Source organism: Carassius auratus, unplaced genomic scaffold (assembly GCF_003368295.1).
Source record: "Carassius auratus strain Wakin unplaced genomic scaffold, ASM336829v1 scaf_tig00026569, whole genome shotgun sequence".
NCBI lineage: Eukaryota > Metazoa > Chordata > Actinopteri > Cypriniformes > Cyprinidae > Carassius > Carassius auratus.
Genome location: NW_020525530.1, coordinates 131438 through 154747, shown reverse-complemented (window position 1 = coordinate 154747; position 23310 = coordinate 131438). Strand labels below are relative to the sequence as shown.

Sequence of the window (23310 nt, the reverse complement as noted above, 5' to 3'; positions counted from 1 at the left end):
ACTAATATGATTCACGAGGCGTTTGCCCTGTCGATCATGAAACCGATTACAGCAGTTCACAATACAGCAATACTGAACCATTTTCCAAAAAATAATCAAAATTAATGACCAAATGACCAACGTTACCTAATGCCTACTATACAGTACATCTACTTCTGTACCGCGATTCCCACAATGCATTGCGACGTGACGCAACGATCCCGACCTCTATAGGACCTCTGGGAGGAGCCAGAGGAGCTTGATTTTTTCACAGATTATCTGTCTCATATTCTACTGTCAGGACATAATGACAGGATTAATAAATATGTAATATATATATATATATATATATATATATATATATATATATATATATATATATATATATATATATATATATATATATATATATATATTTTTTTTTTTTTTTTTTTACAAAAGTTCCCTACAGCACCTTTAAGCATGTCAAACTCGTCAAGAGGGCCTCTGACCTTCTCACCTTTTCCACAACTCGCGAATTTGCATCCCTGAAGGTATACATTTTGCATTCTATGACAGTATAAATGATTACGACTAACTCACAAATATCTTAAAGAACATTACTTGTGTTCCTTCATTTATTAAAAGCAGACAGTCCATTCAAATACTGAATTTCAAGCCACTACAGAGCCAGTTCATGCTAAACAGCTTGAAAATGGAACATAGGCATTGTGTTCTAGGTACTTCAATGATCACAGCTATAACCTATAGAAAGCACCTTAACGGAAAAAAACAAAAAGCTGGTCTTTTACAATCAAAATATCTATTGTACATCATCAAATAACGGAATTGTAAATGAACATACTAAGCCAGAAAAGATAGCAAGACAACTGTTTAAGGCTGTTCTGGTCCTGAGGATATTTAACATACTGTTTCTCATTAAAGAGTCACACACACTTGCAAAACAAAGATCTCAGTGCATGACTGAAGGAACAACCAGCTCGAGCTCTTTCACTGTATAAGTAAGGCCAGCAGCATTAGCTTTGTCTTTCAAACAGATGGGTGGGCATGTCAACACCGGGGGACTGTAAACTGTTTAATTTGAGGACAGCGGATTAAATGGGTTGATGGACTTATAATCAATGTGTCTGTTTGGTATGGCAGTAGAGATTATCTTCAAAGAAGTATTCCCACCTTCCTATGGAAAAGGCATATGTGTGTTTCTCCACTGCCAACTGTCTAATGGATGAATATGGATTCATCTAATTCAAACAGATGTCCTTGTATGTGAACAGTATGTCATTTTATGCCCTTGAATATCCCATTCCTGGTTGGAAACCATGTGGGTAACATCTGTCGACACGTTTATCCCCCAAAAAATGTGATAGATCCTACTCCACTGTCTCGACAGCTTTGGTGTCAGTGATCAAAACCAGATTAGCAAACTTCCTCCTTTAAAAAGCGAGAGGAAAACTTTCCTTCTGAAGAGTCTCATTTGTAAAACACACTGGAAAAAGACAAGTGGTTCCACTTGTAGATGTTTGTACTGTTCTCTCCGCTGTAGAGTTCAGTTCATCTGTCATAAGAAAGTCCTGACTGTACAGTAGAGTGATAGTGTTACGAGCACTGATAGTGCTTTCCTCTCTGGGGCAAATCCAACCACATGTGCAACTGCAAAATATAAGTAGGAAAAATGTAAAAATATCACATTTCAGACAACTTAAAACAATAACAACAAACAAGATTTTTACAGTTGCAATAGGTATTCTGGTTCTCCTTCAATATAAGCCAAAGAGATTTTAACTCATTTTATGTTATTTATATAATTACCAAAAATGACATTATTGATGTGATAGCCTAAGAAAACAACAAGCACGTGTCCAGCATACTGAAGGGTAAGGGCCCTTACATAGTCAACGCGAGAAACGCGAGCAAGCAACGAGAGTGACGCGAGCGACATGCTCCCTTTCATAATCTAAACAGTGAACGCAAGGGTCACGGGCTATGCGTGTATGCAATACACCGCTCACGCAACAGGGGGTAGTAGAGTCGGGGTGATATTAGTAGAGTCGGGTCGCGTGATATTCAGATCACAATGGCATTGCAGAGATAAATGTGGATGAATACGTATAAGTTCGCATAATTTTTCCTCTTCGCCCGCCATTGTATTCAAACCTTCTTCTTCTGTAAACACAATATACTTGAATTAATGTACAATACTTGCAATATCGCCCCCCACCGACAACGCATAGTATTGCGTGTATCGGCGCGTCGCGTATCAAAAACTAGGACGACACATTTGGCTATGCACCGACGCATAATGGCGACCGAAGCGTAACAATGCGTAGCCTCGGGGACGCGCATGTGTACAGATGCGTTGACTATGAAACGGCCCTAACAGTTATAAATTCCATAAGGGCTATAAGTTCAGACCTGCTATCCTGGGGATGGTGATCTGTTTGCTGCTGCTCCCCTCTCCACCTTCACTGACTGGTTTAATCTGGATGATGTAATCTTCATCAACAGGCAGAGAGAGCTCAAGAGATGTGCTGTTAGTCTCCACCACACTGGGCCGACTCTGTCTGCTTTGCTTGTACATTACCTTGAAAACAAGACAGCTGCTTTAAATCTCAATTTATATGAAACAGACCATTAGCCGTTCAATTCATGGTGTGCATTATTCAATATACAGAACTGTAATCTGTCAACCAGAATCAGAATCAAACATTCAACAATGTTGCGGTATAGACATCAGATGTGTTTATACCAGAGGCAGTGATGGTTGTGTGTTCATACCTTATAGCCCATAACTTCGGACTCATTTTCCAGAGCCTTGACGTGATCCCACTTGAGGATGAGTTTAGAGTCTGTAGCATTCCATATGACTTTCACTGGAGACTGACTCGGTGCTGATAAAATACATTTAAAGAGCTAAACGTCACATTTCAGAGCAGTTTCAACTACTTTGCTGTTAAGAGCTGAGGCTACATTTATAACATGTTGCGTACTGTAGATACTATCCTACATTTGACATACGATAATTTATCAAATGTGCGTATGTGGTAATTGCAAAAAACAATGCAAAATAAATTCATTTGAACCTAGCAGTTAGACTGGATTAAACAACTTGATAATCACTTGATAAACTTGGTAATCATATTGATTACTTAAAAAAAAAAAAACTATTATATGCTTTTTGAATGTTTTTGGTGAATAGGAATTCATGTTGTGTGAACTAACCCCTCAACTTTACTTAATAAGACTATAAATTGTCAAAAACAAATTCAAAATCTTTTGCAAATACTCTAAATTTTAAACTAATGATAAAATGGAAACAATAACATGGTTATGGTTATATACAATAACACACAAAGGCCAGGGGCCATGTTACACTTACGGGGCCTTTTAGTGGTGACATTCACCACAACACTATCAGGTCCAACCCCGGCACTGTTGTAGGCTTTGAGTTTGATGTAGTATGTACTGCTGGGGTCCAGTCCACGAATGACCGCAAATGTCCTGTTTCCCACAGTCCTAATCACACTGGCTGTGTCCGGTCTGTCCCTTGTACTCCAGTACTTCAGCTGAAATTCACAGTCAACTAGCAGTCATAATCAGCATCACAAGGTGTCGTTCATTGATTAAACTTTATTGGAGCTGTGGTGCAGTAGTCAGCACACTGAGCTCAGGTGCTCATGTGTGAGTCGTTGTGTGAATATACAGTATTTAAGTCCTCACCTCATAGCCCATTATGCGTGTCCTACTGGTGCTCCATGGTAAAAGCTTCCAGCTGACCTCCACTTCTGAGGCTGACAGGCTCTTGGCACGGACGCGACTCGGGGCACGACTGGGCTCTATGGTCAGAATAATTACTGTAATGTTTCGGCATCTTTAGCCTCATGATAATAGCAGTGATGCACTAGCAAATATTTAGCACATTCAATTTACCCTAACCAATCAAAGCAACTCTGCAGCAACATAACATTCTGAGCATTTCAGATACCTGTTTTTACCTAAAGGTCATTTCTGCTCCACTTGCCCTATCTTCGATTGTAAAAACAAAACAAATGTCACTGATTGAGCCAGAAGACCTTAGGGTAGTGGTAGACCTCATGGTAGCACCAAAAATTAAATTTTTGAAAGGGATAAAAACAAGGCTGTGAGGGACAGAAGTACAGTGTGTTCAGTAGAGTCTACTGTAATGAATGGTTCATCTTTCCTGAGCTGGCAGATATGCCAAAAACCCAACTAAATGCAAAAAAAGCCAAGAAAATTTCATCTGGTGTCCCCTTTAAACATTTTGAGGAACTGGACTTGTGAATGGCTTATTTATAAATGTCTCTGCATATTAAATTAAGATTGTTAAATTGGTTTTACCCTCTTCTGCTGAGTATATAGTGGTCGCAGATCCAAAAGGACCTTCCCCTTTGTTGTTGTAAACTCCCACTTTCACATGAAACGGAGAGAATGGAGGGATGCTCTCGTTTTTGAAGATGTATCGGGATGCATCAGGAGACGTCACGGCCGCCTGCATCCAGCTTTGACCACCAAGAGGGCGAAAAGCAACCACATAGCCGAACCCTGGACCGCACTGGAGCTCTTCTGGGACTGGCTGGAAAGCCCCACAAGTATCCACAGACACAAGATGAAAAAGGGTGAGAGAGTGAGCAAGGGAAAGACTGATTTATCTTCATATCACAGCAGTATCTGCCTTTTTGTATATATATAAATATATACAATATATATACTGTTTTTTGAAACAGGCCAGTGGTCGGTCCACCACTGACCGCTACATTTTGTGCACTTAAATGTGCAAGTGAGAGCTTTGTTACCTCCCAAGTGATGACAAGCTCCGAGCGACTGCCACCTCCTCCACTGACTCTGGCTGGGGTCGTCCTTGGCACTGCAGCATTAAAAGAAAAATACTTTTACAAGAAGAGAAACCCCAGAAGTGCAGACAGGGCATTTTTCACCTCCATTTGTTGAGCATGATACCACAGAGACAGCTTCCTGGTTCTGAGCGAAAGGGTTTAATAAACAGTATGGTTGGAAGAGAACTCTAATCAAATCTTGTAGAAGTGCCTTGTTTTATTTGAACAATTCTGTTAACTTTCCCAAAACTTATGAAGTCTCCAGTATACTCACAGCAAAGCTATTTTTTTTTTTGGAAATATCTTTGCAGAGGTATACTGTTATCAAATATCATTTCAATGAATATGTTAATATGTTCTGCAAACTTTCCTCTCAATAACAAAATATAGAAAGCAGTTATCTGATCATGCATCTGATCATTGCTGTGTGGATGTTTGCATGAGCTTTGCAATTCAGCACTCCAGTCACGTCACATTTATTTATAACACTTAATAAAATAGATTGCTTTAAAGCAAGCAGCTTATAATATTAAACATGAAAAACTAACCAACTTCAAATTTTTCTATAAAGCAGCTTTCCAGTTGAATGTTACTTGCGTCTGACCTTGAGGTGTTGTATTTAATGTCTAATTAGTGTTTAGGATTTGCCTTTTATGGTTGGTAATCACAGTAAACATATAACTATATACATACATGTGTCCTTGGTCCTGATTTTTTGTGAGGGTTTGCTGGGTTCCCCGGTGCCTACAGAGTTAGTGGCCAGCACTCTGAACTCATATTCAACCCATGGACTCAACTCAACCACACGGGCTGTCAACTGCTGCCCTCCCAGAGACGCTGGCACTGAGACAAGAAGAGATATTTCAATAAATATCTATTTCCAGAAACAAAACAATCACTTGGAAAATGAGCTAGAGACTGGAGAGACAGGGTCTGGTCTGGTCCAGTATGCAGCTTTTTCGGAACCACACATGGACAGTCAGGATGTGACCAAGTGATTGGCATTAAAAGCAACCAAAACCTTTTGTTTTTACCTGCTTGTACCCTTGTGAAAAAGAATGAATGCAAACTTTTAGTGAACTTCTAATCTTAAATGCATATTTAACTGTTGTTAACTATTAATGAAATAAACGACCAATTCAGTGTACGAAAAGAGAGTATATTTTCTTGCACTTTGTAATAATATCAAAGTAAAAGTTTTAAAGTTAATTTAAATCATTGTTTAACCTTTTTTTGTGTGTGCTTAAAAAGGAACAAATATCTTGATGTGTTGACTTAAATGGGTCAAAAAGTTAACAAGCAATTAACAAGCAGCTAACTATTAGAAAACATTACACCTGGGTAAATCTGACAACAATGATTCTTAAATTATACAGTGTGGAAATCATGCATGGACATGCAATGCTTATCTCCTTAAGATTGTACAGAAATTTCGCAATAAATGAGCAGAAAATGTGTTTATACACTGTGGCCAGAAAACAAAGTTTACTACTTAACACTGAGTATTTCTGAAACTTTTGATTGGACCAGCTGGCAAACTTCAACAACTGTTGCAGTGAACTGATAGTTGGTGTTCAGTTTCCTGACATGAGAGGTCTGAACATAGGATAAAGATCTGTTTATGAAATACTGGTATCATAAAAGCAATGCACACCTGTTTTGGCTGCCTGCCATCCGAGGGAGAAAGGGCTTCGGATCTGAATGTTGTAAGCAAAGACAGGACTGTGGTTATCAGGGCCTGGACTCCAGGACACAAAGGACGTTGTCTCTGTCACTTCATCAACTTTGATGTCTAGTGGTGGGTCAGGGGGACCTGTGAGGAAATAATGATACAACTTTATCAAGATATAAATATGTTTGAACATATGTTTAGGTTTCAACCTAGTGGGGTTTTGTGTTTGGAAAAACATTACCTCGTACCACAACATCTGTCGCTATAGACGCACTGTCCACTTTAGTCTGGACGGCACATGTGTATCTTCCCGCATGCCTTAGCTGGATGTTACGAATCATAATGTCACCAGCAGATGTCTGTGAGCAAAAACAACAATGATATTTACAGATTCATGTACAGATTCTGTTAGATTTTCAAATCAACAAACATGAATATCAGGAAGCAGTGCTAAAAGAACGACACGTACCCCACCAACTTTTTCAAAATATCCACCATGGCTTCCAAAATTGATCAGCTGCTCGTTGAAAAACCAGGTGAACCTCACGTCCAGGGTAGGGTCACGAGATACCTGGCATGGAATCACAACGCTCTCTCCCACTGTAACATCCAGCTGGGTGGCTTTAGATGTGATGATGGTTGGCTCTGAAATAAGAATGAGGTGGTCAGTGGCAAATACTTTTATAACTGTACATTACTAGTCATCAGTAGCTTGGTGCATAAAACAGCACTTGGATATACGTGTGCACATTATGACCAGGATCTGCCAGTAGCTTAAGATAAGACATGTTGATCTTTAGTTAGCCTGGTACATTTTTGATTTATATTAATTCAAAACCAGAATGTAACTTTTCCAACTCTAATCATTTTCTGTTTAAATAGTTGTGAAGTCATGCCCCTCACCTCTCCCCATTAACTGTGTAATACTGGCTCTAACTTTGTCATTTGATGGTGTTGTGTTGGAGTCATCTTTAAAGCCAAGCTGTCATTCAAGCCTTTTTTACAGGACACTGTCAAGACCTCCTTCTTTAATCTTTTACTGAAAAGCTGATTTACTCTTTTGTTTTCTTGTGTATTGACCACTGTAATGCTCTCCTTGTTGGAGTTTGTGAGTCCTCCTAACAAACCACAATGTGTGCAAAATTTGGCATCTAGAATCCTATATGGGGGCAGGGTTGGTGATCATATAACCCCTATGTTGGAGTCTTTGCTCCCTGTCAGGTACAGGTATTTAAAAAATACTTTTGCTAATGTATAAGGCTTTGCATTATTTGGCTCCACAGTATTTGGCTGAACAAGATTGCTTTTACTTGATTATTTGTTCTATATGTGATTATTTAATAATTATGTGTTAATATTCCTAGCAGTCATTGTAGTTTTTCTTGTATTTAAAAAACATTATTTTACATTGTCCGTGTTTTTTTATTTATTTATTTTTTTTTATTCTTTAAGAAAACATTTGTTAAAGGCCCTACACAGAACATTGTATTATATTATTATTAACAATATTACATTTGAGCTGAGACAAGAGTGGTTTGAGCATTACACTTCTATCACCACTAGATGTCAATATGCTGTTAGATTTTCATCTGAAACAAGTCTTGTAGAAGTAGATTCTCTATTTCTCCTAAAAATCTCCGTTATATTCAATCCTTTCAAAATGTCTTCATTTCAACGAGTCAGTAAGCACGTAAAACATCTATCTATCTATCTATCTATCTATCTATCTATCTATCTATCTATCTATCTATCTATCTATCTATCTATCTATCTATCTATCTATCTATCAAAATATAATGTAATTATCAGCCACCTCTTTTTCGTTGTTTCTTGACAAAAATAAATAAATAAAAACGACACAATAAAATAATTGCAAAATAATCACATCTATTTGATATTCCTTAGATGAGGTTGAAATAGGGGGTGTCAGAGAAGAGGGTCAAGATGAAAAAAAAAAACCTTGCTATATTTCATATTAATTAAACAGCTGGTTCAGCTTTAATTTACGGGATGAATCATTACTGATTAGTAATCTCTGGATTCCCTTGTGCTGAATTATTCATGCTTTATCACGCACTTCTTGCAGAGATGTCTCTTTAATACAGCAAACACGTCAGTTTTGCTGGAGCAATTTTATTTAAACAGTTTGCAAATGAACATGTCAAATGAACATGTACTCAGGATCCAGGCTTTCATGTGAAAATGAGAACAGGAGAAGAAACCAGAGAGTTTCTATAGAAACCAGTTTTAAAAACAAGGACCACCGAACTATCTAAGGACCATCTGTTGTAACAGAGCGCTGGTATTGTCCATGTCGCCTTGTCAAACAGGTGAAGAATTCACAGAGTTGCAAAAAAGGTTGTTTTAGATTAATTTAAGCCCTGATGAAACACAGCATGGTTATTTCCACACATATCATGCATCGCTAATGCTTAGGAAATAAATCAATTCTCCATGAACCACAAGCACAGTTATTCTAGAGAGTGTGGAGATAAGGAGCTTGTGCTTTACTCTTACACTGGCAAAGACTGTAGGTTGATAGTAAATAGTTATTTATATCATACAAAATATTGTTTTGCAACACATTATGTTACATACAGGACACATTTTTAAAACATTTGTGATCTGTACTATTTCTTTTAGTCTCACCAAGGCTGAATTTCACTGATTAAAAACACAGTAAAGACAGGAATATTGAGAAATTTTCTTTAAACAACTTTTCTATTTGAATACATATCAAAAATGAAATTCATTCCTGTGATGTAAAGCTGAATTTTCAGTATCATTACAGTCTTTAGTGTCACATTATGCTTCAAAATCATTAGAATGTAACATTTCATATTCTTATCAATTCTGTTTTGTAACATTATAAATGTCTTTACTATCACTTTTGATTAATTTTATTTATCATCGACTAGACAGAAGTAGAATTTTCTTTACAAATCTAATGTTATTAATATATTTAACGCATTTAGTGATTATAAATGAAAACATATTGTCATCATCATGTTACATGCATGCATGTACAGAAGTGTCCAAGAGTATAATTCATGTACTAAATACAAAAATGTCCCAGCATACCTTTCACCACTAGTGTGCCTGCACTGCTGGCCACTCCGAACTGGTTTCTGGCGACACAGGTGTAAAGACCTGCGTCTAGTTTGGAGACATTGGATATCCGGAGACTGCCATTATCCAGAACGGAGACTCTAGACAACAAAGTGAAATGATGAAAGCCTTGCAACACCATTCATCCAGATAAACAAGCTTGAAAACGAGTTATTACATTACACTGAAGATCAATGAACCTCAGTCTGGACACAGAGATCGATAGGCAAAGGGACTAAAATAATAAGACATCAATAAGCAATTATAAAGAACAAAATCAGATCACATTTTTATATGATAACATAATCTACAGTTAAACACTGTTTTTCATTATTGTATTTCAGATTATTGCATATTTGGTGTCTTTTATATACATGTGAAAATAAAACATTTAAAAGCCAAACACACAGAAATGAAACCCTTCTTTGAACTTTTCCTTGCTGTTAAACCAGCTCTTATATATTCACTTTCAATAGATGATATAAACTCTCTATTTAAAGTTTCTTTTTTCTTTTTATCCTTTTTTTAAAACGTAGTAGTCTTCTGCAACTATTACTAGGAAGACTTTCCACATCACAAAACAACAACATTTTGGCCATGGTTTCTGGTTTTCAACAGTTCATCTGAAAATAAAATGTTCTGTCATTATTTAATAACCTTCTTGTCTTCTAAACCCGTAAGGCTTTCTTTATTCTGTGAAACACAAAAGCTGATTTTCTTTGTCTTGTAAAATAAACGGGAACTGGAACTGTCAAGCTCCAAAATGACAGAAAGAACCATAAAAGAATAATAAAACTTAGAGTTTGAGGGAGAAGTAGAAAGATAATACCTGCTTTGAGATTTTGGAGAGAGATTTTGATGGCATGGGGTAAATTAGGTGAAGCAACAATTCAAGGTTAATGTTTTACACTTTTAAAGTTGCACTTTTTATAGACTTAAGAAACAATTTTCAATTACACATGCTGTTTTAAGCAATACAGATGGTTTAAAATCACTTAACCAGCGTTTTGTGTCTGAAATTACATTTTAAGCTTAAACAAAAAACTACATTTTCATGTTCCACTACAAGAGCAGAAGAAAAAGAGGAAATTAGTCGCATGCTGCTTTTATTAATTGTAGTGCAGGGGTCCCAGCAATGAAAAACGTTGAAGAGCAGTGCGCAGGATGTGCTTCATTTACACCGTGACCTTTCAGTATGCAGTGGTCTTCATCACAGAACTGAGAAGAGAAAAAGATCTGCTCCCACCACCAAGGCAAACAGCCCTTTTTTATAGATATGCCAATGTTTGCAAGAATTTAGTAAGTGGGATTTTATGAAATGAGGGGATGATAGTAGAGGCCAAAACTACACTTCCATCGGGTGGATGATAGTGAGTGGGGAAAAAGTCAAAGAGAACACATTCAGTATAACTCACTTTGCCTAGTGCGTTGAGTTGAGTTTGGTGGATTTTCGTTTACTTCTGTTAGCATACATTTACCAATACTTTATATATATATATATATATATTTTTTTTTTATTTTTTTTTTTTCTAGGAGATTTACATTCAAACTCTTCTGGAAAAAAAAAAATATATTGAATGTTATGCCCAACATTTAAAGCAAATACTTCACACAGGGAGGAAAACTGAGCTGGTCAAGCTATTTTTGTAAAACATTACATTAACCCTCTGGAGTCTAAGGGTATTTTTGGGGCCTTGAGAAGTTTTGTCATGCCCTGACATTTGTGCTTTTTTCAGTTTCTTATAAATATCTAAATGGGTAAAGTCTAATATCACTGTAATCAGCACAAACTGGGCTATAATAATATGTGAAACCCATGCATGTACATGATTGTATTTTTGAGAAAACAAATGTTATGCATGGTTAGTGAAAAACTAAAAATGTTAAATCACTTGAATAAGGGAATAAAACACATACATAAAATTGGTTGCCGGAAAAGTTGAGAACTGGAGCTTGTAGCCTAGAATTTTTCTTTCTGAATGATGTGAAAATCATCTTGTTTACTCACTCACAGAAAACAATATATTGATTTAAATTTTCTAAAACACTTTTTGTTGGTAAAAGTCATATGCGAGTAGGCGTCAACTATCATGAATATCATTGTGATTTACACCTGAGAAGACAAAGGCCTGCATAATGAGCTGCATAATGAGCCTCTCATTCAACTGTGCCACTGTGAGGGAGGACTTACAAGAAAGAATGTGAGAACAAAATAAAAGTATATAATTTTATGTTTGTAGTTTATTAAGAATATATTTAATTATCCCACAACATAATTTAATATCCACTTGGGGGAGCAGTTAAACAGTTTATTAGGAACAATCAAAGCTGGCTTTCAAATTTTTTGGCATCCTTTCTCTAGTCACACAATCCTTCAGAAATCCTTTTAACAATCTTATTTTCTACCAAATAAACCCCATTTATTATCATCATCATTATTATTATTATTATTATTAATGTTGAAAAGAGCTGATAATATTTTTCAGGTTTTTTTAGGGGGAATAAATCGAAAGAACTGCATTGTTTTTACATTTGTTAGAGTTATCTCTATTTGTCACATTTATATTATTTACATCAAGCTTTTGAATGGTATAGTATTGTATATTGTTATTGAAACTTCATAATGTTTCACTTGATTATACATTTAGTCAGGAATTATAGTTTGGAAAAAGTATTTGGAAAAAGTCTAACTAGTAAAATGTTTACACGTTATGTGAACACTAGTACAAATAAATAAAAAGAGACTTACTCATGTTTATGATCTCTGCTGAATAAAGTGCTTCATTCTTTTTTCTGAGGAAATCCATTTCTCAAATCCTCAACCACATCACATCTTTTTGGGGTGAATTATGTCTTAGTCCTCTCATCGCGAAGCAAACAGTAAAATAAAATAAAAACTTGAAGAATAGTCTGGCTGCTTTTTCTTCTGTGTGGGCGTATTCAAGCGCGCGCTTCAGTTTGAATCTGAATAGCGCGTTAAGCGCGGGGGCGTGGTCACATTAAATATAATGAGCGGAGATATGAAAAATAGACATCGCGTTGTTTTCATATGGATTACTTTATCTCAGAATATTTGTTTTCGGCAGCACTTGTTTAGTTTAAAAGTAGACATTCCAGGCTTTCTATAGATATCTCTCTCATGTCTCTTCGTTGAGTATTCACGGAGTTACAGTTCATTTTAATGAAATGTTTGTACATGACGATCAGCGGAGACAAAGACTGTAGACAGCGCACCTTGTTTGTTATCTTTATTTTATAAGTGCACAAAGGTTTTTTGTTATTATGTCTGTATCCAAAAAAAACTAGACCCTTTACAGATTCGATTGATGTATTGCTCTTATCTGTACGATTAAAACTGAGAGTGTAATTTAAGTTCTTTTCGGGGTTATCAGGTGAAAATGACTCAAAACGCATATATGCGTTAATCGACTCGAAAGGGTTAAGCTTCTACCGTATTTTTCTGACTATAAGTCGCACTTGAGTATAAGTCGTCATGATGAGGAAAAAAACATATATAAGTCGCACTGGACTATAAGTCGCATTTATTTAGACCCAAGCACCAAGAGAAAACATTACCGTCTACAGCCGCGAGAGGGCGCTCTATGTCTTCAGTGTATGCTACAGAAGCACTGAGCAGCATAGAGCGCCCTCTCTCGGCTGGAGACGGTAATGTTTTCTCTTGGTTCATTTCTCTCGGTTCATTTCTCTTGGTTCATGTCAAATTAATTTTGATAAATAAGTCGCACCTAAAAAAATAAGTCGCAGGACCAGCCAAAACTATGAAAAAAAGTGCGACTTATAGTCCGGAAAATACGGTATAAATTCTATCACCATTTGCAATATGCGATAGCTTACATGAAATAACAATAAATAATACCTTTTCTTGTTATATATTATGAATGAACATTTATAAAATGCGGTAATAATTGTTGTTGATTGTCTCTATTGTAATACGTTACCAGCAACTTCACTATGTCTTGAACACATTTTACAAAATCTGTCAGCTGTATAATTATGCATGAATACATCTGTGCAACTTTTACTTATTTGTGCACAAACATGGAAAAGCTGGAAACTTTATTCGCATAGTACAGTCAGCACATTTCCAACAAGCACTACATTGTTAATGCAAAATTGGACATAAAGAAGTGAAAGCAACCTTTTTCCCTTCCCACATGATCATTATAGAAGTCTGAAAAGCTGTTCTTTGGTTTTCTTCTTCTCTGGCTCTCATAAACACATTCCCAGTAGTGCAGCAGTGTTTAATGAGAGACCCTCTCCCTCTCCAAACCTCCAGCTCTAGGTTGTGGGTGGATGTTAGCACAAGGTTGATAGACAGTGATGGCTACTAATGATTTTCTTACAGCAGCTTCAGACTGGAGAGTTCAGTGGTACTCTCTCCTTAGAGGCACAGTGCCATTCTGCTTAATTCCTCCATGGATTTATCTAAAGTGTAAGCTAATGAGAAATGTGTGATGCACTGCCTTATATGCACTATAAAAACCTATTCAAACATGAGTCCTTGGTCTGGAGGCTGGTTAAGAGCTGTCTTCGGGTTCAGGCTTACAAACAGACCTGATTTTGAATCACTTAGATGCTTGCTGAATTTAGACAAGATAGAAATTCTATATGCAAATATTAATTATAGTCAATCTGAATGCATTTTTATGCATAATCCTTAAATCTAATGTGACTGGATTTCTTTGATGTTAATTTTCTTTCTTATTCTGTACTCAGTCATACTTAATTCTCCGATGGATGCTGTCCATGTCAGGGGAGGTGACCTTTAAGCCATTTTAATCATTCAGATGGTATATCCAGAACTATATATGATGGTCTGCTTAATATAATATCAATCAAAAGTTTGGGGTTGTAAGATTGTTTTGTTGTTTTTTAAAGAAGTTTCTTATGATCACCAATGCTTCATTTATTTGATTATAAGTACAGTAAATAACTGCAATAATGTAAAATAAAAATATTCTTAGAATTGAAATTAACTATTTTCTATTTGAATATACTGTTGTATAAAATGTAATTTATTCCTGTAATGGCAAAGCAGAATTGTTAGCACCATAACAGTTACTGTCTTTTGATTCTTTGATGAACAGAAAGTTTAAAAGAACAATGTTTATTTGAAACATGTATTTTATTTCATGTATATTATTTCATCATTGCTAGATAACAGTGTTCATTTCTTTAAAAAAATCTATCTAATTCTAGTCTTTTGTTTATACAGTATATATAAATTCATACATACATGACTGACGAAAATATTTCTAAGAATATTTAAAATAAAGATGCAGTTTCTACATTTTAAATAATAATTGTTATTCAGAATTTTAAGACAATTTTAAGAATATTTCAACATGCAACCTTAAAAGTAAAATTGAGTATTATAAACGAATAATGTCCGTTCTAAAATTATGATCTTTGTAGTGAGAGATCAACATTATTTCTGTTATTTTATTAAATTTATTATAGGATAATGACTTAAAGGATTAGATTTAGTGATCGACCGATGTATCTGTTTACCGATATTTTTCCCGATATTTAAGCATTTTTCCATAATCGGGTATCGGTTTTGTAATATCGGATTCGCCGATTTGCGGCGCCATCTTGTGGCCGTTTTGAGATTTCCGCCATTGCAGCCCGGGTGTCTGAGGAGATCAGTCAACAACAACTCAGTGCACAGGTAAATATATGTTCTACTTGGTTTGCTTTAATTAATCAACTTTATTTAACATAACAGACATGCACAAATGAGATCTGAGACATAAATTCCTAATATAGTTAATTTATGCAGCTTGTTTCTAAACAATTGAGACGAACTCATTGAGTCACGTAGTGTAATTCATCATGTCCTGCCCCAATAAAGACGTATCTTTACATGAATTAAATAAAACAGACATGAATGAGTGCATGTTGAAAATAAAAGCGTTGAATTTAATTCTCTATCTGTTGTATTTGCTCACCATTAGTCTAGAAGAGAAAGTTTGTTCATATTGCTTAGCAACTGACGGATGATCTGGAGGCTTAAGCACGGCGACTGAATGAAACTTTTGACAAGATTATCTTGTTTAAACACCCTAGATTATATTATCATTTACTACATAACAATTATTTCGCTAATACACATATAAATATAGCCTACCGCTTTGTGGAAATTAATTATTTATTATGTCCATGCGCGATCGCGGTTGATTAAGTTATAGTCAAACAGCACTTTGTCAGTTGGCATTTCATGATTTAACGTTAGATTAAATTTAGATCATAAAATGCCAACTGACAAGTGCTGTTTAACTTTATATAGTCTCGGGAAAAAAGTTCGTTCATATTGCTCAGCACCTGACTGGGTTGATGATCAGGAAGCCTCAAGCAATGCCACTGAATGAAACTTTTGACAAGATTATCTTGTTTAAACACCCTAGATTATATTATCATTTACTACATAACAATTATTTCGCTAATACACATTTAGGCTACATATACCGCTTTGTGGAAATTAATTATTTATTATCTCCATGCGCGATCGCGGTTGATTAAATTATAGTCAAACAGCACTTTGTCAGTTGGCATTTCATGATCTAACGTTAGATTGAATCTAGATCATAAAATGCCAACTGACAAGTGCTGTTTAACTTTATATAGTCTCGGGAAAAAAAGTTCGTTCATATTTCTCAGCACCTGACTGGGTTGATGATCAGGAAGCATCAAGCACGGCCACTGCATGACATTTTTGAAGGAAGCAGGCTTACAGGGCAGAATGCTGAAAGACTCTGTTTTCTACACTAAAACCTAGTTCTGCTTAACTGGGAGTAAATAGCTATGCACTCCTAAATAGCCCTCCCGCCCCCACCAATATGTTAGAATCATTTTTGTGCTTTATTTTTTTACCTGTTTTTATTTTTTTACCTCATCAAAGCTTTTATTTTAAGACAAAGACACTTAGTAACAGTGTGCTTAAATTTTTTGGACTCAGACCCCTCTATTTATTTGTGTATAAATATAATGTTTTTTTTTTTTGTATGCAAGGGGGGAGTGATTGTTATAAATAAAATGTTTTTTTCAGCTCATTTGTGTTGTAATAATTGTCAGAAACAGAAGTATAACAGTAAATAAATATCGGTTCTGCATATCGGTTATCGGGTACATAAACATACAAATAATCGGTATCGGTATCGGTTATAAAAAACCAATATCGGTCGATCACTAATTAGATTACTTCGACCTACTTCATCCCTCAGCTTTTCAACAAGCACGTCCAAGATGTGCATTTGTGGTAAAAAGCATATAATTGTATTTATTTAAAAAAAATGACGCTAGATAAGACCCTTATTCCACAGCTGGGATCATGTAGAGCCCTTTAAAGCTGCACTGAAACCGCAATATTGACCTTCAGCCCATTGGCCACCATTAAAGTCCATTATATGGAAAAAAATCATGAAGTGTTTTCTTCAAATACCTACATTTCTTTTTGACTGAAGACAGAAAGACATGAACATCTTGGATGACTGATTTATATTATGAGCCTAAACACAGTAGTGGACAGAATATTTTAAAATAAATAAATAAATTTGAATGCTTATATACTTATTTTCTGTAAAATACATTAATCTATTTGTGATTTGATCATTTTGTATCAAACACATTTAAACCAACCACCTAAATGTACTGTATACATAAATATGAAAATGAATGTGCTAGTCAACAAAAGAAAAACTTTTACAATGCTAGATTTTACATTATTACAAAATAAAAATCGTTTATGGAACTACAGATTCAGTAATCAGTGATTGGCTGATTGTTCAAGTGCTGCTGATGCTATTCTGTGACCTGGAAGAGTTTTTATTTTTCTAGATCAAGTAAATGCAAATGCAGCGGCTGTTGTTGTTGACGTTTTGATGTGAATAATCAGGGCTTTGATCAGTAAAAACCCTCTGCCTGACCTGAACCATATTGCTCTGTCTGTATAACAAACAGGTTCTTGGCAGACAAAGGGAAATGGGTTGGTAAAAATACCTGTGGCTCTCTCGCAGGGCTTCTTTGCCCTTCCTCCAGGAGATCATCCCGCGCGGGGACATGCGGGGCCTGCACTCAATCAAAACATCACCACCCTGCCGAGCCAGTGTCTGTGCCTTTAGCACACTGTTGGAGAAATCAGGTGCCACTGCTGATGTGAAGAGAAAAACAAGCATCTTACAAAACTGACAGAAGAATAGACCGACTGACTCTTAAAAGTATCTGAGAAGTCCTTAAAACACAAACAAATGTCATTGCTTTAGATAGCAGTGTATCAAAAAGTGTCAATTGTTTTGAAGAAAAAGGACATTTTAAATATAATATAATATGTGTAATAAATACAAATGTAAATGGAAACAATAAAACATAAATAAAAGATTACAGCTAATAATTTAATAAGATTTACTCATCAAAAACTCTGTCCTTCTAACATAAGGACATTTGCATTCACATTGACATTTGACATTTGAAAGCTTTCATGCCCCAAATAATATAACATTTTAATTCAAAAAAGTAAAACGTTCTTCTTTGAAGAGGTTTATTCAAGTAACTGCATTTTTCAAATACAATACCATTCCAAAAAATTGTTAATTGGATAATGTTTTAGAAAAAGTATGCTCACCTAGGCTGCATGCATTTGATCAAAAATACAATTAAAACATTAATATTGTGAGACTATGTTTATTTTATGAGATTATGTTTTCTATTTGAATATATTTTAAAATGTAGTTTATTCCTGTGATGCAAAGTTGAATTTTCAGCATCATTACTCCAGTCTTCAGTGTCACATGATCCTCCAGAAATCATTCTAATACGATCATTTGAAACATTTCTTATTATTAGCAATGTTGAGAATAGTTGGGCTGATTATTATTATTAATATATATATATATATATATATATATATATATATATATATATATATATATATATATATATATATATATATATATATTGTGGAAACTGTGATAAAATATACTTTCAGGATTCTTTTATTCATAAAAAATTTAAATAGAATTGTTTTGTAACAATTTATGTCTTTACTGTCACTTTTGAGCGATAAAAAAGACCCCAAGATGCTGAAAGTTAAAAAAAAATCAAATATTATCATATGAAATAAAATTTAATAAATTAATGGATAAGACTGAACAATCAGTGTTAAATCCATTTTCTTCCACACAACCTGTCAACCTGCTACATATTTATCTGGTCCCCTCTTCGCTAAATCTCGTCACTGTGTCGTTTTCCAGAGGCATGCGAGGAGGATGTTTTTAATGCGATATCCTCACTTAAGAGCACACTCAAGAGCTCATGCTATCCCCCGCACAAAACTAAGTCAAACCGAGTCAAGCCAGCCAGCACAAATCTAAAGGCTCTAAAGTGCGAAGACTGTCTACCTCACATCTCCCCCAGGCAGCAATTTCAGCATACTAGACTTCCCTGCCTGTTTGGCATCCATCTGCACTCAGCGCTGACAGCATCAAAGCACCCATTGTGCTGACAAATGACAGGACTGGGGAACAGAGCACTTTTCTCATCTGTCGCATGATAAAATGGCCTTGAACGTCAACTCCTTTAATCTTCAGCGCGAGATGGGTTTGATCACTGATCCCGTCGAAAGTTATTCTCCTCCTTATAATAGCAGGTCAACTGTTTTTAAATGCAGCGTAAAGGGGTATAGTAAGACTGATGAGTGCTAGCGTTTGCTGACAATGTGATTAGAATGAGCTTATGAGGAAAACAAAAGCTAAGTGCTGCTAAATAGCACTGCTGCACCAAAACACAACAGAATTCATATCTTAGACAAATTTGTAAACATGAACTGCATCTTTTAACTGCACCCTAACCCTAACCTAATCTTTAGTAACTGTGAATTGAAGGATTCCTTACCAATGACTCTGAGTTCAGCGTTGGCAAACACTCGACCATGCCGGTTCTCAGCGATACACTGGTACATCCCAGTATCTGACAGGGTCAGACTGCTGAAGGATAACGCCCCGTTTACCACCTGGATTCTGTCCTGGAAACATAACAACAATCCCACAGTTTTATTTTACATATTAAACACATTCTCCATAGAAAACCATGTCAAATCCATGTAATGTAATGTATTCCTCTTTTCTGTCCTTGCGTAAGGGTTACACATATTTAAGCATTAAATATGCAACTTGTCCAAAAAATAGCAAAATCATACTCATACTGTTTTGATAGCTTTGATCAGTGGAAATAAGAAAGCTACTGAAACTTTCGATGAATAAGACTTTTTTCTGGTCTTTTTCAACAAAGAGTCAATGAAAAAAGAAGGGGTGCCCTCTTATATGTCAATTAAACTCTAGCTGATAAAAAAGAGGATTAGGCTTAGCTATCACAAAAAGAAAACAAATGGAGTGCACTTTCTGCCGTCTCAGTCTCCGTGAACTAGAGCGCTTCACATAGAGGAATGAATCTCAGTTGACAGGCTTCTTGTCTCACATATATGAGAAATCAATTCAAAACCAATTCAAATCAAAAACAAATACTCTCAGATTATGTAATCCGTATGAAAGCATTGCTCTAAAGGCACGTCCATGTGGAGATGGCGAGTCAGTATCTTTACAGCAGACACTGACTAAATTATAAAAATGTCTCCATGATATTTTTTCCAGACACATTCAAAGTTACTTTTGCTTTATATGTGCCCTTGAGCGCAGCTTTATATTAATTATATTATGTCATCATCATCATGAACAGTTGTCACACACATTTCATGTGTTAAAATGACATAGAATTTACATTTATTGCTAATGGCAAATACAGAAATCTCAAAAACCATTTTTCAAGGTTGTTTCAATAATTAAATGAACAATAAAATCTGACAGCAATGGTATCTTAAGATTTGCTTCGTTAACTTATTAAATTCCACAAAACTAAAACATAAAAAAAAAAACAATAACAACAACAAAACTATGATGAATTGCATGATTTCTGGCAAGAGTGATAACTCACTCAAATGGAAATGAACCATCCATACAAAGTGATTTACAAAAAATATGCATACTTCTCAGTGCTACCTGTTAGATAATGTTAGGTTATATTTTATTTGAGATAAAACTATCACAAAAACAGAACATGGGATTTGTGAAAGCAAGGGGACACCGCTAAAGTATTAGGCCTACCATATTCACGGAAAGTGCCTGCTATAAAATAATAAAATGACAGATGTGAAGGGAGCAGAACGGAGGATGAATCTAATCCCACAGTAGCAGTGGATTGCTGCTGATGGGCGGTCTATAATTCTTTTTTTTTATCCTGGCCAAATACTTACTCGTAAAGCCCCTGTTATGCTGCCATTGCACTCACTTGAGTGTGAAAAATTTGAATGGTGCATTCAGGTTGAATGAACATGAGATTTAAAGGGGTCAGATATCTGCACCCGCTCTCTGTATGCGGGCTCTTCAGAGTCTGGTGGCATTAGCTTTATGCCACTTGAATTTCATTGTTCCAATACAGCAGGAAAACGGTGTAACCCTCTGGCCACATGACCCGCCCTGACATGGAGCATCACAGTCTAACTGATATCATTACCAGACCGCTTCATGTGTGCCGTGTTGACTGGGGTACACTAGAGAAATCAGGACAGCCACTAGCAGCAAAGACAAATGGTGGCATACATCAGCTTTATGGGGGTAATTAATTAGGGGTGACATTCTACTGAAATCAGCACTTTCCCTCTCGACGGGAGAGCGCCGTTTGAGTGGGCTGTGCTGCACCAGACTGATTAAGTTGCCCACCTGAATAGACATCGCAAAGATTGCCCCGCCATTATGGGTATTGGCTTGACATGTGTGATATTGTTGCTGAGGTAAACATTTACACAAGCAGATGAATATTTGGTGTGGACCAGGAAGAAAATCTAAACAAAACGTAGGAGAGCTTTAATCTTTTAAATAGATCATTTAAAAGTACATCAAATAAATATAGAGTATACAACCGTTAGTGTACTCATGTGATTGAATAAGAATGACATTGATGATATTTCGTATAGTAGTACTGAACATTTCACTGTTTGTGTCACTTTGTCAGTTTGATACATACACTTTCACTTCTGTCTTTTGCACTATTGTGACTGAACTATTTTGTTGGTGGAGCGAAACTTGAAAATATAATACCTGCCTATATTTTGTCTGAAATGTTTATTTGGCCTCATGTCCAGAACAACTAAAGTGCCTTTAAGACAAGTTATTTCACTCAATGGCAATTCTGGTAACCCCCCTGATCTATAATAGAGAACGGGATTACTCATGACGTCATAAAAGTGAAGCCACCGCATTGCCATATTGGTTTTCCCATAAATTATATTGAATTGATTTGAAATCATAAAATTTGTATGCGAAAACATTACCTAACAAGTCAGCGTTTTAATATCTGAAGTATCCCTGTTACATTCTTACAATGAAATGTCCTGTGTATGAAAGCGGTTATTTGCTTAATGTGGCGAATTTGCCCTGCATATTAAAAAGTTAGGCTACGTTCATATACATTACAGTAGTGAACATCAGATTAATATTATAAACCTCGAACGCTCAACATATGTGTAACAAATGACAAAGTACTCATTCTGAAATCTGAATATAAATGTATGCTTTGTATACAGATATACCTTAATTTGCCATGTACAGTTACTTACTGTTTATGTAATTTTATGTTTTTATTCATACTGTAGGCTAAGAGCAATTTTTTCAATGATTTTGTTAACTGCATGCATTCTAAAGCAGTTAATGATTTAAATGTGGGTTCAATTAATAATTAATTTTACATACAGTATACATAACATTTTACTCCTAGTAAAATGCTAATACTAAAACGGCATAGAATTTGCTAAATCTTTCTCCTTCTATCCTAACAAGAACTCCAGTCCCTCCTGCAGAGAAACACCCCATAACAGTACATTACCACCCCCATGCTTTACTGGAGGAATGCTGTTATTTGGATGGTGACCTGGATTCGATTTCTGCCTGACAATTTTTTCAATTTTAGTCTCATCTGCCTCAAAATCTTCAATGTGTTTTGGCAAAGCAAGGTGTTTTGGTGATGCATATGGCCTTTCTTGAAGAGTTGCTTTTTTTCTTGCAACCCTCCCATACCAAAAATAAATAAATACATAAAAATATATTGTTGTCACATGCACACAATGGCCATCTTTTTTCATAAATTCCTTCAGCTGCTTCAGAGTTGCTGTAGGCCTCTTGGTCACCTCTCTGACCAGATTTCATTTCATTTTCACAAACTGTTTTACTACAATGAATCAGGCTTCTCAGTGCTGCTTTAGGGACAGATATTTAAACCTAGAAGGGCATATTTGATTTCTGCTGCAGCTCACTTATGTGGAACACAATGTGACATAATTCTGTCATTCTACACCACTGAGAAAAATAACGTATTACTGTATTTTGAAAAATAGAAATACTGAAAACTATTATTAAATTACTAAGCTCTACTGCTTAGGGTTACTCTCTAACAGTGATGATATATGGAGCTTCATCAAATAACAAACAACACTCTTCTTCTCGTCCTCTGACTACATGGATGACCTTTGGTCTGGAGATTGATCGAATGCTGAGGTAGCCAATGGTGACATTTACAAAATGGTAACACCTCAGCTCATTAAGAGTGCAGCCTCACACGCTGAGATTGTGTTCACTA

At 35.8% G+C, this 23310-nt stretch overlaps 1 protein-coding gene across 2 annotated transcripts in view; it reads right to left on the bottom strand.

The window, feature by feature from the left end:
- Positions 1-592: 592 nt before the first annotated feature.
- LOC113078788 (contactin-4-like) overlaps positions 593-23310 on the bottom strand; it is a 61761-nt gene continuing 39043 nt past the window's right edge. For both annotated transcript variants that reach the window (XM_026251085.1, XM_026251086.1), the window contains exons 10-23: positions 19519-19648; positions 17629-17779; positions 9583-9710; positions 6971-7146; positions 6743-6860; positions 6484-6642; positions 5523-5672; positions 4791-4861; positions 4336-4570; positions 3697-3812; positions 3356-3542; positions 2755-2867; positions 2392-2560; positions 593-1629 (exon numbers count right to left, since the gene is read on the bottom strand). In XM_026251085.1, the coding sequence (XP_026106870.1) occupies positions 1538-1629; positions 2392-2560; positions 2755-2867; positions 3356-3542; positions 3697-3812; positions 4336-4570; positions 4791-4861; positions 5523-5672; positions 6484-6642; positions 6743-6860; positions 6971-7146; positions 9583-9710; positions 17629-17779; positions 19519-19648 (1995 nt within the window). In that variant the 3' untranslated portion in view covers positions 593-1537. The remainder of the gene's footprint in view (positions 1630-2391; positions 2561-2754; positions 2868-3355; positions 3543-3696; positions 3813-4335; positions 4571-4790; positions 4862-5522; positions 5673-6483; positions 6643-6742; positions 6861-6970; positions 7147-9582; positions 9711-17628; positions 17780-19518; positions 19649-23310) is intronic.